At 37.9% G+C, this 18,315-nt stretch overlaps 1 protein-coding gene across 2 annotated transcripts in view; it reads left to right on the plus strand.

Annotated features, from left to right (window-relative positions):
• LAMA2 (laminin subunit alpha 2) overlaps positions 1-18,315 on the plus strand; it is a 491,338-nt gene that overhangs the window by 212,604 nt on the left and 260,419 nt on the right. For both annotated transcript variants that reach the window (XM_015557822.1, XM_015557823.1), the window contains exon 12: positions 89-259. In XM_015557822.1, coding sequence (XP_015413308.1) covers positions 89-259 — 171 coding nt within the window. The remainder of the gene's footprint in view (positions 1-88; positions 260-18,315) is intronic.

Consider the following 18,315-nt stretch of genomic DNA (forward strand, 5'->3'; position numbering starts at 1 on the left):
ACATGGACTTTACAGGAGTGTAAAAGAGAACAGAAGCAGATGGATTTTATTCTTCCGAAGTAATGATGGTTGTGTGTTTTTGTTTAAGATAAAAGAGATGAGTGGCTGGTATCTGACTGACATCTCTGGCCACGTTCGAGTGGCTCCCCAGCAGGACCCGCAGCCACCTCATCACATCAGCATCAGCAGCAGCGAGGCCCGCCGCGCCCTGCCCCAGGACTACTTCTGGAGCGCCCCAGCTCCGTATCTGGGAAACAAGGTAACCCCATATCCTGCTTGCTTCTCGCTATTTTGCTTTAACAGATCAATAAAGGAATGGGCTTTATTTAGTATTTGGTTAAAGAAAGATAAGCATATCGAACATATACTGTATTAGATTGCCTGAAACAACTAAATCAGCTTGAATTTGACATTTTCCCATGTTCCATGGGCCATGGCATCCTTGGTTCACAACTTCACATAGCTGACATGCTATATAATTTTTTAATCAACAAATAAATTAATGAGGGCTTGAGAATATGTCTGCCAAAAAAAATTATAGACATTGGAAGAAACCGTGTTGGATTTACTTGAAATAGATGTTTTTCATGAGTTGTCTATGGTAGGATACTTACTGAAGTTTTCCTCATCTGTTTCTATTTCATTTCAAAACTGACATTCAAGAGAGCTCCTTCTTCTATCTGGTATGAATGTTAATTGGAAACGAAATTTATTACATAACTAATGTAATGCTTGCCATGAAGCTTATGTAAACAGCATATTTCCCGGAGCTCAGACAGAGTGCTGCACTATAAGAAGTGCCAGATTGAAAGCACATGTGTGTTTTAAAGCCCACTCACACACAAAGAAAAACATACACAGATAAACAAATTTAGGAGCCTCAGAAGGGCAGCACTGTTTGTGTGTGTGTGTATGTGTGTGTGTGTGTTTATTTTTCCCAGATGTGAATTAACTCTAGCTAGACAGGTGCCTTGGCTTTTATCATTTTATTTTGCACAATAATTTGTTGCAAACAAATTTTGGTATAGTAATTCTACATGGGAATATTTGCTTGTTCTGTGAAAGTTAATACCTTGTCATCTGATAGTTAAATTAACCTGATCACATGCTGAAGAATCTCTTAGCAAATTGATGCTACTTAAGCCTAGTTTTTCCCTATAAGAATATAGTGTCACTTTTGAAGGCATCTTTCCTGGTTAAACAAGTAAAACTATATTTATAGTTAGTGGGTCTCTCACCATGGCATGTGAGTATTGAGAGAGAAAAATTTAATAGTAGTTCAGATGTTCCTTTGTGAATGGGAACTAGTGGTTTGCACAGATTGAAGAAATTTTAACTCATGGCCAATTTTCTTATTTTTAACAGGCTTCAAAATGCTATTATGAAAATTGTGTAAATGAATAAAGTGTTTTCAGTGAATATGTATCTTACAAGAGACAGTATATGTTGCACAAAATTCTACAGCTGCAATAAAAATCTAATTAAACATTTATTTACAAGGCCCATTACAATAAGAAGTCATTCTATCCTATTCTACTTAGGAACCTCTTACATTCCCAATAAGAATAGAATAGCACATGAGATGTGAATGCCTACAGCTTAAATTTGCCAAAAATAAACTGTCAGGTGTGTGTTTTTTTTCCTGCTTTGAGGAATTTAGAAAAGAGCCTTGGGTCAAAATTGGATGGGTTTCAGAGGTCTTATTTTTCTTGCTGTAGTGAAGTTTATTTTAGGGTAGCTTATAATAGCATACTCTTTACCATATTTTCGATAATTTCTTCTTTGGTCATATGCTTTTTCTTTCTCTTGGCTGAAAATCAAACTGACAGAAGGAAAGCAAGCAAATAGGATATTAAGTAGCATCAGAGCAAAGAATTTGGACATCCTGTTCATAGTTGTTGGTTCCCAAAGATAACTTTCCTTATCCTGGCTGAACTGTTGCTTATAACCACCCACAATGAAGCACTTCATGTTCCCCCGCAGATCATTTTCACATCAAAAAGCTGTGCTTGCCTGTGCTTCAGTTTCCATTCAGTGAACAAAATAATGGCAACAGGGTGTGCAAATTGTTTGAATATGGAAGGCACTTTTTAAATGTAATGTGGAAGCCCTCGGTGGTTTCCTGTCAGATATCTCAGTATGAATGAAACAATTTGCCTTAATAACTGAACCATATAAATTTTTGATACTACCAATAATACTGCAAGCTCTCACAAATTACCACAGTACATCTTAACTGTCATGTCAGATCACGTAAATTATAGTCATGATGGCATGCTTAGCTTGGTTGATTTAATATCTTGCTAAGGAAATGGAAAATTGTAGGGACTTGTTTGTAAATTCAATAAAGCCACTTTTCTAAATAGTTGAGGCCAAATTCTTTACCAGTAATTGCTGTTCGAATCAGAGCCTTTGCCAGAATCTGACAGAAATAGTCTATCAAGGAACTAGTGCATCTGCTTAGATGCTGAAACTCATTTACATCCATGACCAAGAGTCTGTGGGTACATAATTCCTCCTCCGCCTTTTTAGTGTTAATTTCTAAGTAGGAAAAATATTTATGAGATGCTATTAGCATTTCCTAAATATTTATATGACTAGTTTTCAAACATTTTTCAAGCCAGTCACTTGGTCATAAGGCTACTTACAAGAGAAAAGGGCCATGCTGTGCTGTGCATATTCTATTGTAATGAAGATGCCACAAGCCCCCCTTCCTTTTTTAGGGAACCTAACCCCAAATAATAAAACCTCTCTGACATGGGATACTCTTTGCTAGCACAGAGGCCCACCTGATTGTAATAAAACTCAAGAACAGTAGGCAGTTTACCAAAAGAATATTTTTTGTCCTAAGAAACATTTTTATTGACTGCAGTTTCTCTTTGGAGTAATGAGGAATCCATAAGTGAATATGTGTGCACGTGGATAATAGACGAGACCTAGCAAAACTTCACATAGTTTTATACTACCCCTTTAAAAGCTTTCCATGATCTTACCTATGAGTTAATTCCTCAATAGCAATCTTGAAACAATGCGTGCTTTCTTCTCAGATGTGAGTGAATCTTTAGCACCCTTGGCACAATCAAGGGCTAATTTTCTCCCCTCATTCTAGATAATCAAAGCGAAAGAAGTCAGGTACCCACAGGGCTGTACTAGACAGCACAAAATGCTTGGCAAATGTCAGTGCTTGGTTTTAGGGCATTGGTTTAAGCGTGGAACTAGGCGGGGATGAAAGGAGCTGGAGGACAGAGTCCTGCTGGTTTGCTACAGGCGTAGCTGTTCAGACACAGTTTGGTACTTCGGAGTTGGAATAATTTACTGCTTTCGTAAACCAAGTGCAATTGGATCATTAAAATAATCGCTTAATTAAGGTTACCCTAGTGGTCTGAAATAGCACAGCTTCCAAAAGCAATTCTCAGCCGGTCTATAAAGTTTCCAGAGAATCTGGCAGGCCTGTCTGCTGTTCCTGCCTCGCCATTAGGGTTTGAAATGCTGTCTCTGAGCGTTATTAAATCCATCCTATGTGATTTGTTCTTTATGAAACAATACTTACTTCCTACAACATTATGTTGTCTTTTCCTGTTTCCAGTTTAAAGAAGCTCTTAAAGAATGTCATGTAGTTGCCAAGTATACCTAAAGCCTACCTTAAAATGCACATTAGGAGTCTGCTGACAAAACAGCATCTGGCTCCTGAAAGTAATCTTTGTTGTGCTTTCTGGACTTTCAGTTCTACCTCTCAGATCTCAAATTAAAACTGTGGATTTGAAGGAGACTGATGTTTGAGGTTTACAGGACAAGGTAGTTCTTATCACATAAAAAGGAGCTTAAAAATACTTTGTGATTGATGCAACTTACTTCACAACAACAAAAATGGTTTTGGTAATGTTGCTCAGAAAGGACTCTTGAGTTGAGTTTTATGTGGAAGCTGGAAGATGATTTCAATCTTGGCTTAAAAAAAAATAAACAAGTGGCCTGGCAAATGTGGCTCAGTGGTTGAGTGTTGACCTTTGATTGAACCAGAATGTCGAGATTTGATTCCTGGTCAGGGCACATGCCCCAGTAGCAGGCTCTATCCCCAGTAGGGGGCCTGCAGGAGGCAGCTTGTCAATAATTCGCTCTCATCATTAATGTTCTCTCTCTCATCTCTCATCTCTCCCTCTCCCACCCTCTCTGAAATAAATAAAAATATATTTTTAAAAAATAAGTAAATAAACAACTCACTAACAAGCATGATCCACTCTCCTTCAAGCAGCAGAATTTGTACTTATGACTTCTTTCTTTCACATTCCTCAAAATTACTCAAAAGTAGAAGTCAAAGCCTCTCCATCTTTAACTTCCACCAATTTAAGACTTAGATTAATTAAGGTGTCATGTCTGCAGAGAATGGCATAAAAGTAAATGGCCATAAAAGTAAATAGAATAAATAAACTAAATGAATTTCTATTCCATCAATCAGATCTCATAAAAAATCATCAAGAATGATTTGGTAATGGAGTAGAACCAAGAAAAAGATCTGTTGCCTAGAACAATCCAAATGATTTGTTTGGAGTAAATGAGAAAATATACTTATTAAAATCAAACAAAATGCCCAAGAACTCATTTGTTGACCGTAGTTATGAACTGCATGTCAGAGCAAAGCCTGTTACTACTTAATTAATTACAACAAAATCCAGCACCCAAATACATAAAAAGCATCACAAACAAGCAGGGGCTTAAGAACCATAACCAGGAAAAAATTAATCAATTGAAACAGATAAGAAACTCAGCCAAGGTACATCAAAATCAAAGAAAGAAAGAAAGAAAGAAAGAAAAAAGCATGGTAGATAGAGGTAAAGAGAAAACCCTAAAAGCACCAGGGAAAAAGAGACACAACGTGCACTGAAGAAGAAAGAAGATTCTTGTCAAACGTGGTACAAGCCCCCAAACAGTACAGAGATATTTTAAAATATGTTTAAAGTGGGGAAAAAGAAAACAGCCACACACAGAAAAATACTACCAGTCTAGAGTTCTTTACGAGGCCAAAATATCTTTGAAAAATGAAGGCAAGACAAAGAGTTTTTACTTTAGAGAAATCAACACTGAGATACTTTTTCATCAGCACACCTATTACTAGAAAAAATGTAGAAAGCTTTTTCAGTTAAGGGACTAGGATACCAGACAGAAATTTGTTCCTACAAAAAGAAACAAAAAGAAATTAAGAGAATAAAAGATGCTAAATTAATAATGCTTTCTCTACTGATTGCCACCTAACACAGGACCTCAGACTGGCCATGTCTTTAGGCTGAGGGCTTAACGCAATAGTTATTGAATGAGTAACAAAACATCCAAGCTTCAAATAGCCTATCAGGTGCTTTTGTATCAAATTTTCTTTGAAATTGTAAAAAGGAAGACTATGCCATAACAAGAGGATCAAACAGCCTTTCTTCTATAACCCCTATTCCTTACCTCAAAACTGAAGAAAGCAAAACCAGCATCAACCTAAAAGAGTTTGAAACAATCTTAATGTAGAAGTCTTTTTCTATATTCTTTTCAGTAACAGTTCACAGCCATGTTCCATGTGCACCTTAGGGAACCCATGTATTGCTGATTCTCATGCACTAGCCCAAGTCCTTGTTGAGACAAACCCCCAATATTCAGGCCTCTGTCCCTTGCAATAGATCAGAATCGTCAACTGTAGTTTAGGCGGTGGTATTATGCATTTGGAACCTATCGTAGCCAGAGCATTCTTTATGTGCTGGTTTTGGTTTGTTTGTTCTTAAATTGTTAATAGTGGGAAAAAAACGAGGTGGTAGGGAAGAATGGGACACAGGTAGGTATTGGGGGAATAGAGCCTGGAGACACAGAGAAAAGACAGCCAGCCACAGCCCAGGAAGCAGCCTGGAACACACCCGTCCCTCACAGCCCTCAGAGGGGACCAGACCTTTGACACCTTGTTCATGGACTAGCAAGCTAATACATTATCTTCATTAGAATTGATTCAAAGTCATTATGCAAGGGGAGGCCCTGGTCATTTATTTTTGCTGTTTTAGTCCTTATGCCTTTTACAGATCTGATTTAAATGCTGGATTGCTAGCTTATTAGTTTTGTGATCTTGGACACATTCCATAATTTTGTTGAGTGTTACTTTTCTTATCTGCAAAATGAGAATTCCAGCATTCCCCCCAGAATGTTCAGAATTCTCCAAATGCCCTTAGCACACAGACGCTGTTCAATAAATGTCTATTGCTTTGTGAATTTCTGTAGTTGTGCGCTGCGGTAATTTATATTGTAGATAGTCTCATGTCAATAAAAGACATTTATCAAAGAACACTTTGTCCCCTACCTGTTTATTGCTATCTGACAGAGCAACTGGACAATCACAGGGAATTAATTTTAGCAAGTAAGTAGAGTAAATGGCTCAAATAGTGGCTTTGCAGAAATGTAAAAAAAAAATTAAATCAGTTAGCTAGTTTTTGAGAAACCTGCAGAGTGCTTTGCACTTTATCTTGCAGCTGCTTCATGTCTTTCGAAGCAAATGATGTGATAAGTATCTCACTATTCCTGCTTCACTGAAGACCTGGTGTCTAAAGGAATTTAAGATTCCTGCCCTTTAGTAATTGATTAGAGAAGTCAATTTCATAAACATAATAAACATAAGCAATACCCTATAGCTATAATGTAGCAAGTTAGAACTGAGGTCATGAAGGTGGAGCCCAACCTAATATGACTGGTGTCCTTATAAAAAGTGAAAATTTAGAGACTATGTTAGGAAGAATGCCATGTTTTCATGAAGAAGGCTTCTACAAGCCAAGGAGGGACTTAAGCAATTCCTTTTCTCACAGCCCTCAGAAGGAACCACCACTGCCCACACTTCTGTTTCACATATTAGCCTCTGGAACTGTGAGGCAATGACTTTCTGTTGCTTATGACACTCGGTTGTGGTACTTTGTTTCGGCAGCCCTAGAAAACAAATATAAATAATAAAATATCAATTTTTAAAAAAATCCAATATGTTTCATTGTTGTTATAATTTATAGCAAATGAAAGGCTAATGTCTCTAGTACCTTAAGAGGTTATTGAAATTGAGGAGATAAAGGCCAGCTGTCTAACAGAAAAATGGACAACATATATGAATTAGCCCTTCATAGAAAAGAAAATACAATGGCTCTTCAATATATGAAATGATGTTCGATCTGCCTCTTAATATGATAACACTGAGAAATCATTTGTAATCTATCTTAGGAAAAGTCAAAAAAATGGATAGCACACCATTACTGAGACTTTAAAAAGACAAAAATCCTTACATGTTAGTAGTGGGGATATACATTGATGCAATCCAAGAAAACGAATTTAGAAATCTTCACCAAAGTTACAAATACACATATGATTACACATTTCTCTTCTGGGAACTTATCCTACAGGTATAAATAAATATGTAAAATGTAAAGTTATTCATAAATGTTTGTGATAGCTGCAAAAATGTCTATCATTGAGAGACTGAGTTCGGGGAATATACATGCAATCTAACTCTATAAAACTACCCTATATAATAAAAGGCCAGCAATCATAATTGTAGTGGCCGGAACGACCACTCGACCAGTCACTATGAGGTGGGAGGCCAGTGAGGGGAACTGGGTAGCTAGCGGTGGAGGTGGGGTAGGACCTGGGGCCGGCGAGGGGAACCAGCTGGCTGGCAGGGGCGGCAGGGTGGGACTGGGGACTGGCCAGTGGGTGGAAGATGGGCCTGATCGCAGGATAGGCCTAGGGACCCTACCCGCATACGATTTCATGCGCTGGGCCTCTAGTAAATCAATAAGAAACATTCTTGGTATACCAATATGGAATCATCCAAGGTATATGATTAACTAAACCTAGAAGCATTTGTGTAAAAAATAGTGAAGAAAAATAACATACATTTGTAGTTATAAGCTTATTTAGCTATTTAGAGTAACAGCTAACGTTTGAATTGTGAGTTTGCCTCAGAGACTATCTACTCATTCTCTCAAGAAAAGAATATTATCAACTTTGTAAAATAAGATATTTTAACTAGAACAGCCTTTATTTTTATTTTAATCTATTATAAGCGATGACAAACTTTCCTATTCTAGACTTCGTTGTAAAAGTCATTGCTTCATGTGATTACTCAATAAGTAGTAAATGCTCCAATCTTACAAGCTAAAAATTGGTTGGCACGCATAACTTATCACAAGGCTACAAATAATACTCTTTCCTGATAGTTTCAGGAAATTTTATTATTGTCCACAGGTCCTGTTGGGGAAGCGTAAAGCTTAGAGTTTATTCCTGAGGTCTCCTCATCACTTCCAATAGTAGCAGTTGAGTCAAAGCAAATGCTCTCTCACCTTATCTTTTTCTGAGGCCCTGCCTCTATTACCCGGATCTAAAATCTGACATTTGCCACATGGAAGAAGGAGCTATGTGACAAGACCTCAATCAGAAATGTGATGAATTATTAAATAGATAGTTTGTTGGGTGATTGAAAATTACCTGCAAAAGAGTGCTTATCTCCTTGAGGCATGTCAAAAGCTAATGGAATTGAGCCAATTAGACCGACTGTCTCTTCAATGAGTTGTGACCTCTCGATGGTAATAGCTTATTATGAAGATAAATGAACCCATCTCTCCAACTGAAGCCTAAGTACACACTTCAGCAGTTTCCTTGAATCATGAGGCCATTACCTCTCAACTCCAGATCGACAGCAGCGACAGCCAGGAGAGCAGAGAGCATGCATGACTAGACACAGATGATTGTTTTACTCAGATGAATATATTTACCGCTATTTCCAAAGAAGCAGAACCTCCTCGTGCATTGTGTGCTCACACGCAAAATACTCACCATGTGACATCTCACTCCTTCCTGACTACATCATTCTGAGATAACTGTTTTTCTTTCTCCCCGCCCCCCCCGTGTTTGAATTCTTCATTCTTGTTGGTCTCCTGATTGAGTAAACTTTAAGAATAAAAATATTTTCTTACATTGAATTTGTAATATACAAACAAGTGCATCTTTTAATGAATTTAATTTAATCCTATTAAATTCCAGAGGATTGGGGAGAGACTCAGAGACTCCTTTTTATTTGTAGAGAACTTTTGTAAAGATTATTGGTTTGAGAATCACACAAGTGCTTTAGTTTTTTATTTAAGAAAATGTCAAAAATTATTTATCTAAGTAATTACTGAAGTTTGATATCAACTTTCCTATTCTGCTATAGTGATACATTTTTATTTGAGGAGAATTAGAGGATAAAGAGTTACTTATTGCAGCTGTAACCGGTTTGGCTCAGTGGATAGAGCATCAGCCTGCGGACTGAAAGGTCCCAGGTTTGATTCCGGTCAAGGGCACGTACCTTGGTTGTGGGCACATCCCCAGTAGGGGGTGTGCAGGGGGCAGCTGATCGATGTTTCTCTCTCATTGATGTTTCTAACTCTCAATCCCTCTCCCTTCCTCTCTGTAAAAAAATCAATAAAATATGTTTTTTTAAAAAGAGTTACTTATTGTATTTACAACAAAATATAATCTTCTAATTCCTCATAAGTGTTAGACACATGTCAGCTACCAAATATATTCTAGAAATAGCCTGTAGACCAAGCAAAACTAAGTTTATGAAGTTACTTCAGTAAGTGGAACACCTTGACAGAGTCTTAGTAGTATCTTGGAAACTCAAGATCAGGGGAAGCTACTCATGGGTTTTAGGGGAAAGGCTGGGTGATTTTAATGCAGATCTTGCATTGCAAGCACTTGGGCAGAATTTATGAATACCATAGGCTTATATATATCCCAAGAATAAGGCAAACGTCTTGGACCGGGTATTGAAGAATAAGCAACTAGTCTACATATAAGCTAGTTTACACAGGTCACAGTCCAAGAACCAGCTTTGCTTAAACTCCTTTTTTAGAATTGTTAAAAATAGGGATTGAAATCTGTGCTTGCTCCCTGCATTGTTTAACACAGAAACTGGGAATTGTGTTGACTTATTTCTCATAGACAATAGCTATGTGATTATAGTATATAGTAACTTAGCTTTCCGGTGCCACTGTTTCCTCATGTGTAATGTGGAGATAATACTGAAAGGAATTTTAGATCTAAAATAGGCAGGTTTAGAGAGTCTTGGGAATAAAGAGAGCCCGTGGGGGGAGGAGTGCATAGGTGAGGGGTTGGGGCCACCAGAAGGCATGCATTCGCAGAGAATAGCAAGGTTCCACAGGATAAGGGGAGAGGAAAGCAAACTTTCACAGGATAGAGAAACATGGACAGATGGCAGAAAGAGGGAAACAGATTTTCACAGGAGATAGAGGAATGTTACAAGATAAGGGGGAGAGAAAAAGAGGGGCACCATGTGGGTTTGGACTTTGAAGATGATATTCTGCAAAAGAGTGACCAATCAAAAAAAAAAAAGCACAGGGTCATGAAATGGGGAAGGGGTCCAACTGGAAGGGAGCATGAAGACACAAAGAACCACAGCATTTATAAACCTTAGAAAAGGGGGCTTAGTGGGTTACCCCCTTGGAACCTCCTCCCTATGTGGGAGTCTGTATTTGCCTCCAGTAAATTTACACCCTTTTATGAACACATCCTTCTAGTCCTCGAATTTTATTCTTTAAACTTCGTGAGGCAAGAACCGCTCCCTGCAAGGGGGAGATCCGCTCCCTGCTCCCCATGCTTCAATACTAATACCCACTTCACAGAGTTATGGGGATTAATTAAATTAATAAATACACAGCATTCAAGACAGTCCCCGATAAATAATAATTAGTTATCATTACTAACTCCAACTGGGCCTAATTTGAGGTCAGACATTATGTATGCCATTGAAATTTTAAAAAGGTTCCCCATACACAAGAAAAAAAAAAAGGGAGGGAGGGAGGAAGGAAGGAAGAAGAAAACAAATCAATAAATAGAGCAGCAAAGAGAAAAGGATAGGAAGAATCTGCTCATATATATCAAGTTTTTGCAGTATTTTGATTTAGAAAGTAACCGTCAATAGGACCCTCTCTCCTTTAGTCTAAGATGTGTCTGGTCGTGGAGTGAGTGCCTTTTCTCTAGTGTTCGTCTGAGGCCGGGTTTGAAGTAATCAGCCTCTGTGTTCTGGATGTAAGTTCTTTATAATGACATGGGACTGGAAATAACCCACAAGCAAAAAGCTTTGCAGGCCATTAAAGCTCCTGGAGGCCGCTTACTGCCTTAAGCTTCTTTTTACTCATTATCACAGGGGGAAATGAATAGGGCATATTTTTCTTACATCCAGTAGTTTTAAATTAAGATGTGATGACTTTGTATAAAAGTCAAAATGCTTTGTTTTGCTTTTATTTTTTTCAAAAAAAGTGCACCAATAAAATTTGATTGTTATCATTTAATACTAAGTTTGCTCTTGGTTAAAAACTTTTGAAACTTTATACAGGAGACAATAGAATGATTTGATGTATCTCATTATCTAGAAGTTATTTAGATGATGATGGTAGAATATGTGTTTGAAAAGAAGTTTCTGTTGTGCCAGAAAGACACATGGACTTTGGGTCTGCTGAAAGACATTTAGGATTATATAAACTATGCTTGGAATGAACCCCATGATAGCTGGAGTTCAGCTAGTAGGACTGAAGTTTGATTCAATGTTCCTGACTCATGTAGTGCAGTATTTTTTTTTAAATATATTTTTTATTGATTTTTACAGAGTTTTTTTTTGTTTTTTACAGACAGGGAGGGAGAGGGATAGAGAGTTAGAAACATCGATGAGAGAGAAACATTGATCAGCTGCCTCCTGTACACCCCCTACTGGGGATGTGCCCGCAACCAAGGTACATGCCCTTGACTGGAATCGAAGCTGGGACCTTTCAGTTTGTAGGCAGACGCTCTATCCACTGAGCCAAACCGGTTAGGGCCTAGTGCAGTATTTTTAATTACAGGATACAAGCTATGGTAAAGGGTTAAACAGAACCATTAAACTAACCCCTTCTTTTAAAATCTACTTATAGCTACAACAGTCTCACTTAGAGTCACCTGCTGGCTTCATTGAAAATGGAGATACTGACTTCTATCCTGCATTCACTTAGTCAAAAGATCTGGAGGAAATATGTGGAAATCTACACTTTTAACAACCTCCCCCAGTGATTTTTTTTTTTACCCGTACAATTTTGAGGGCCACTTTTTTACTCTTACTTTTTAAAAATAACTGATGATTGAGTATCTGTGGATGATTCCCAAAAGTTAAGCTGCCCAAGGCCAAAAAAATATATATATGTTTCTGTAGCATTTCTTAGTCTGAACTCAGAATTTGACTTTGTTAATAGTTTAGCCCAGCCGTGGGCAAAGTATGGCCCGCGGGCCGGATCCGGCTGTTTGAAATGAATAAAACTATTGAAAAAAAGACCATACCCTTTTATGTAATGATGTTTACTTTGAATTTATATTAGTTCACACAAACACTCCATCCATGCTTTTGTTCCAGCCCTCTGGTCCAGTTTAAGAACCCATTTTGGCCCTCAAGTCAAAAAGTTTGCCCACCCCAGGTTCAGCCTGTACCAGGGAACCCTAAAATAACCCTTCCTTAGCCACTACAAAATACATAAGTCCAAATCTATCCATCCATCTCCTGGCAACAGAAACACAAAGCACACAAATAATACACATTTATCTGGGAAGAAAATGAATCTTAGAAAGTTGCCTTTTTAAAAATAAGTCTAAAATGCACTGTAATTAATATCTGGAGTAAAGACTGTTGGCAGGGCCTGCATGTTACATGGGGGTTTGGGCCAGTTTCAGATTGTAGAAGAGGCTCCTGTATATGTGTCAACGGTTTTGCAATTTGGGCTCTGCTACCCATTATATAAATGTAAGTACAGCCAAGACCCTTAACTTCATGGGGCCTCAATTCTTTGTGGGAGAAGATGACAAACAAAATCTTAATTAGAACGCAAAAACAAGAAAAGTGGTTCCAGTGGGCGACGGGGCCAGTGTGGTTACAGCGGGAGGCAGGCCTGGAAGTGAGCCAGTGACTTTCAGGGCTGGTTCTTGTTAGGCTGGGAGTTCTTGTCTGCATTGTCTCCCCACGGCCTCATTTGTGGTAGGTTTTGAAGAAATCTGGTATGAAAACAGACCAGATGAGTTTGAAGGTCTCCTGCAAATGGCAACCTTATGATTCTAACACCAAATAGAATCACACCATCGGCTGACGACTAACAGTGAAATAATAGCATGGCAAAAGTATGGTAAAGTGACTGCTTGACTCTTGAGAAAAAAAAATGTTTCTCAGCGATTGTCTGTATTCGAGGTGTTGATGATACACACGTCCAGCCATAGCAAATGAGGATGTGTCGGAGCAAAGCAAATAGAATGCATCCGGTTGCTGAGCAGTTGGTGTTTGGCCAACGCTATTTCTTACCTAGGTTTCATAAAAAGCCATCTAACTCTCTTTTACCTCCCACCTCCCCAGTCCAATATTACTTTATTCACATACCTGATGGAGGAAGATCTTGATAAAGCTCAACTTTGATTTTCTCCGTCCCCAGTTTAAAATTCCACTGTCTTTGTACAGTGAAATCTCAGAGGACCAGCCATCAGTATCTCATGCTCTCTCATACATTCCTACCTCACAGTTTCCTTTTGTCTGAGAACATTTGTTCTGCCCTTTTCCTGAGCAACTTCTATTCAACCTCCAAAATAATGTTGACTTGAAACTTGAAAACGTGTTGACTTGAAACTTTTCTGACTACCCCATCTCCCAGAGCAAGCCGAGTTAGGTCTCCCCTGTGCTCCTCCCCTGAGACCTCCCACCGGCAGCCTGCAGAAACAGTGCTCCCTGGTCTGGGAGTTCCTGAATGCAACTGGATTCTGTTCAGCTTTGTACTTCTAAGGCCTAGCACTCTTCTGGACAGCACAGGAGCTTAATATTTTCCTTTTGAGTGAACAGATGGATGGTCTGCATGAATAATAATTATCTCTGTTTTCACAGAAGATGAACAAGAGGCATTATAGGTAGAATTCTCCTTAAAAAAAAAAAAAGAACCCTTAGAGAAATTGCTTGGTTGGGATTTCTTCAGAAGTGCCTGTTTGTATTTTCTAAATATTTTAAAAAAATAATTCTAGGATCATTTAAGGCCACGTCTACTCAGAGCGAGGCAGACGACCCAAATAGTCTGCCAAATTCTTTTCGAGCCCTCAAATTTTATAAGCCTGAGCAGCATTGTTTGGGTAAAAGTCTTGTTCTTTGTGAATTGGGAGGAAGCGAAGATGTTTTGGATATTTACATAGAAACAAAGAATTTCAGAACTGGAAAGAACTGGAGCAGTATTCTATTAAGTGGTTTTCACACTGTGTTCTGTGTGGTCCTCCTGTGCTAGCACAGGAAATAAGATGGAGCAGATAGAGAGCCCCTTTCCCTCTTTAAACCAGTGTCTTTAGCTGTTTTGCATGTTGAGAGTACAGGCAATGGAATGTAGAAACAGACCATGGAAGATTAAGTCAGTTAAACAAAGATATACGGCTTCTCCAGAGACCAGGCTAACGTTAGATTTATGACGCCCTGATTTCCGCTGCAGATCTCCTCCGATTTTTTCTGTGCAAGACGTGAAAAAAGAGTAGGCTATTTACTTTATGGTCAAGGTAAGTTAAAATCGTGACACTTGTTTTCAAACATCAATTTAGAGTTCATGCCATCAAATTAAAGAAGTTTGTTGACTAAGTTTAATTTGCTTTTGCATAGGAAGCGGCTGCCTTTCAAGATAATAAAATAAACAGATACAATACTATTTAGGCAGCTGTGGCTTTTAATTTACATGTTTGACTTAGTGTTGTTTAGTCTGCTGGATGGCAAAATGTTCTCTGCGAAAGAAGTGTATGCATTTTAAAGCATTTCTAGTGTTTATTGTGATGTCCTAGAGTTGGCTGTCTTTCTGTCACTCTGCATCCCCTGAGCAAACATGACAATTTAAAATTATAGTGACAAATATGGGATAGGCCATTTTCTGCTTTACCATCTCCATAGTTTTGCCTTTTCCAGAATGTCATGTACTTGGACTCACACAATATGTAGCCTTTTCAACCCTAGCTGGTTTGGCTCAGTGGGTAGAGCACCAGTCTGCAGACTGAAGAGTTCCTTGTTCAATTCTGGTCAAAGGCACATGCCCGGGTTTCAGGCTCGATCCCCAGTAGGGGGCATGCAGGAGGCAGCCGATCAATGATTCTCTCTCATCATTGATATTTCTATCTTTCTCTCCCTTTCCCTTCCTCTCTGAAATCAATAAAAATATATTTTTAAAATATATGTAGCCTTTTCAGATAGTTTTTCTTTTCAGTTACCAGTTATATGCATTTAAGGGTTCTCTCTCTTTTCATGGCTTGATACCTTATTTCTAGTTAACCCTGAATAATATTCCATTTTCTGCATTACCACAGTTTATTTCTACATTCACCTACTAAATGACATAGTGATTGCCTCCAAGTTTTGGCAAAAATTAATAAAAGTGTTGTAAACATCCATGCCACAGGCTTTTATATACACATAGATTTTTGTGTGGACTTAAGTTTTCAACTTCTTTAGGTCATATGGGAAGAGAATGTTCAATTTTGTAAGAAACTCCCACAGTGTCCTTCCAGTGTAGCTGTGCCATTTGGCATTCCCACTGGCAGGGAGAGAGAGCTCCACATCTCTACTAGTATTTGGTGGTGTCAGTGTTTTGGACTCTAGGCATTTTAATAGGTATGTAGTGGTATCTCATTGTGTTAATTTGTGACTCCCTAATGTATGAAGTTGGGCATTTTTCATATGCTTATTTGCTATCTGTATGCAATCTTTGGTGAGGAGTCTGTTCAGATTTTTATCTATTTTTTATGATGGGTGGTTTATTTTCTTATTGCTGAGAATTAAGAGTTCTTTGTATATTTTGTATACAAGTTCTCTATTGGATACATCTTTTACAAATATTTTCTCTCAAATTGTGGCTTGGCTGTTCATTCTCCTGACAGTATCTTTTGCAGAACAGATTATTTTTAATTTTAATAAAGTCCAACTTGTTAATTTTTCTTCCATTCATTATGCCTTTGGTATTGTATCTAAGAAGTCATTGCCAAACCTAATGCAATCTAGATTTTCTCCTATCTCAAGGAGTTTTATAATTTTGCATTTTTTGAAATACTAGAGGCCCAGTGCATGAAATTATGCACGGGAGGAGGCGGGGGTGTCCCTCAGCCGGGGCTGCACCCTCTCATAATCCGGGACTGTTGGCTCCTAACTACTCACCTGCCTCCTAACTGATCGCCCCTTAACTACTCTGCTTGCCTGCCTCATCACCCCTAACCCATCGCCTGCCTGCCTGATCTCCCCTAACCACTCTGGCTGTCTTCCTGATTATCCCTAACCACTCACCTGACTGCCTGATCGCCTCTATCTGCTCGCCTGCCTGACTGATCGCCCCTAACCTCCTCTGCCTCAGACCCTGCCACTGCGGCTTTGTCCAGAAGGATGCTCGGAAGGTAGTTTGGCTGTCCAGTCTAATTAGCATATTATGCTTTTATTATTATAGATAATTTGAGGTCTGTCTCCATGTTGAATTAATATTTGTAAAAGGTATATGGTTGATGTCTACGTTAATTTTTTTTTTTGTATTTAGATGCCCTGTACAAGAAAAAATATTCTTTCTCCATTGAATTGTCTTTCCTCCTTTGTCAAAAATCAATTGACTGTATTTGTGTGGGTCTGTTTCTGTGTTCTCATACTCTGTTCCATTCTTTCATTAGTACTATACTGTCTTGACTACTATAGCTTTATAAAAAGTTGGGTAATGTCACCACTTTGACTTTGTTCTCTTTCAACCTTGTGCAGGCCATTCTGGGTCTTTGAGTCTCTTTATAAACTTTAGAAATAATGTCTTGAAACCCACAAAATAACTTTCTGGCATTAAATTTATAGATCAACTCGAGAATAACTGACATCTTAACAATATTGACTATTTCTATAAATGATCATGTAATATCTTTCCTTTAGTTCTTCTTTGATTTTTTTTTTCATTAAAAATTTGTAGTTTTCTTCATATAGATCTTGTCGTATTTTGTTAGGTTAATTCTAAGCACCTCAATTTTTGTGTGCTAATGTAAATGATATTGTGATTTATTTTCAATTCAATTTTTTATTTCTGGTATACAATAAAATAATTTAGTTTCTTACCATTTTCTTGTTTAGATAGAATCAAATGACTTAGAAAGGGACTGTTACTCTAGCTACAATTAATATCTTTAAAATTCTCAGCTTCCTAGAACCATAGGCTATGCATTTCAAGGTTATGGGTAAAATGCTATTTACAAAATCCTTGTAAAGCTTATCATCTAAAGACTGAATAGGGCTCTGAGGGATTACTCAAGTCAGAGATTTTTATTCCAAATGGATTCCTAAAGGGTTATGTATAATATGTTAATTTTAAATATAATCCAACACTAAAACTTCTGATTCAGACTATCTCCTTATATCTGGAAGGCTCTTTCTTTTCCTTCCTTCTTCCCTCCCTCCCTCCCTTCTTCCCTCCCTCTCTCCCTTCCTTCCTTCCTGATAAAAAGTAATTAGAGATACTGCTTTGCTACTCCTTGCCACAGTCATGCCTTTCTGGAGAATGCTAGGATGTCCAACACATATATATTTCTCATGGCTGTGTGTTATAATATAAAAAATGATGGCATCAAGTAGACCTGATTATGTTTTTAAACCTATAACACTTACTAGCTGTGAAATCTTAGAGAAATTCTTTCACCTCATATTTTTAGTCACTTTAGCTCTGAAATAGAGACTGAAAATGCTACTTCATATAATTATCATGATGATTTTACTTAATAATACATAAAACATCTGGTTTGTAATGGGAACTGGATAATTATTTACAGCCTTGTTTTTTTTTATATTAAAAAACTAACTTGATTCAATATCTAAAATTATATGATAGATTCCATTTGTTAACTGAATACCAGAGTTTTATCACTTTTTCCTTTTGGTTTTTAAAAACTACCTATAGAAGAAATAGAATCAGTGACTATAGACAAATTTCTGACTTCTGTTAGAGTATGAACCAGGACAATAATGGTTGATTATTCCCTATTGTACAGAGCAAAAATTAGGTCAATATATGATAGAAACCAGAAATCAAATTTTGTGTTATAAGTGATGGATAATCACAAAGTAACTAAGAAACAAAGTCCTGGGTTATACAACTACAGTCACCAGTAGCTACCTGTCACAGAGTAAACACCATTGCAGAGATGGAAACTTTATCTTTACACTAGAGGCCCAGTGCATGAAATTTGTGCACGGGGGCGGGGGGGAGTCCCTCAGCCTGGCCTGCGCTC

Source organism: Myotis davidii, unplaced genomic scaffold, assembly GCF_000327345.1.
Source record: "Myotis davidii unplaced genomic scaffold, ASM32734v1 scaffold147, whole genome shotgun sequence".
Lineage (NCBI taxonomy): Eukaryota > Metazoa > Chordata > Mammalia > Chiroptera > Vespertilionidae > Myotis > Myotis davidii.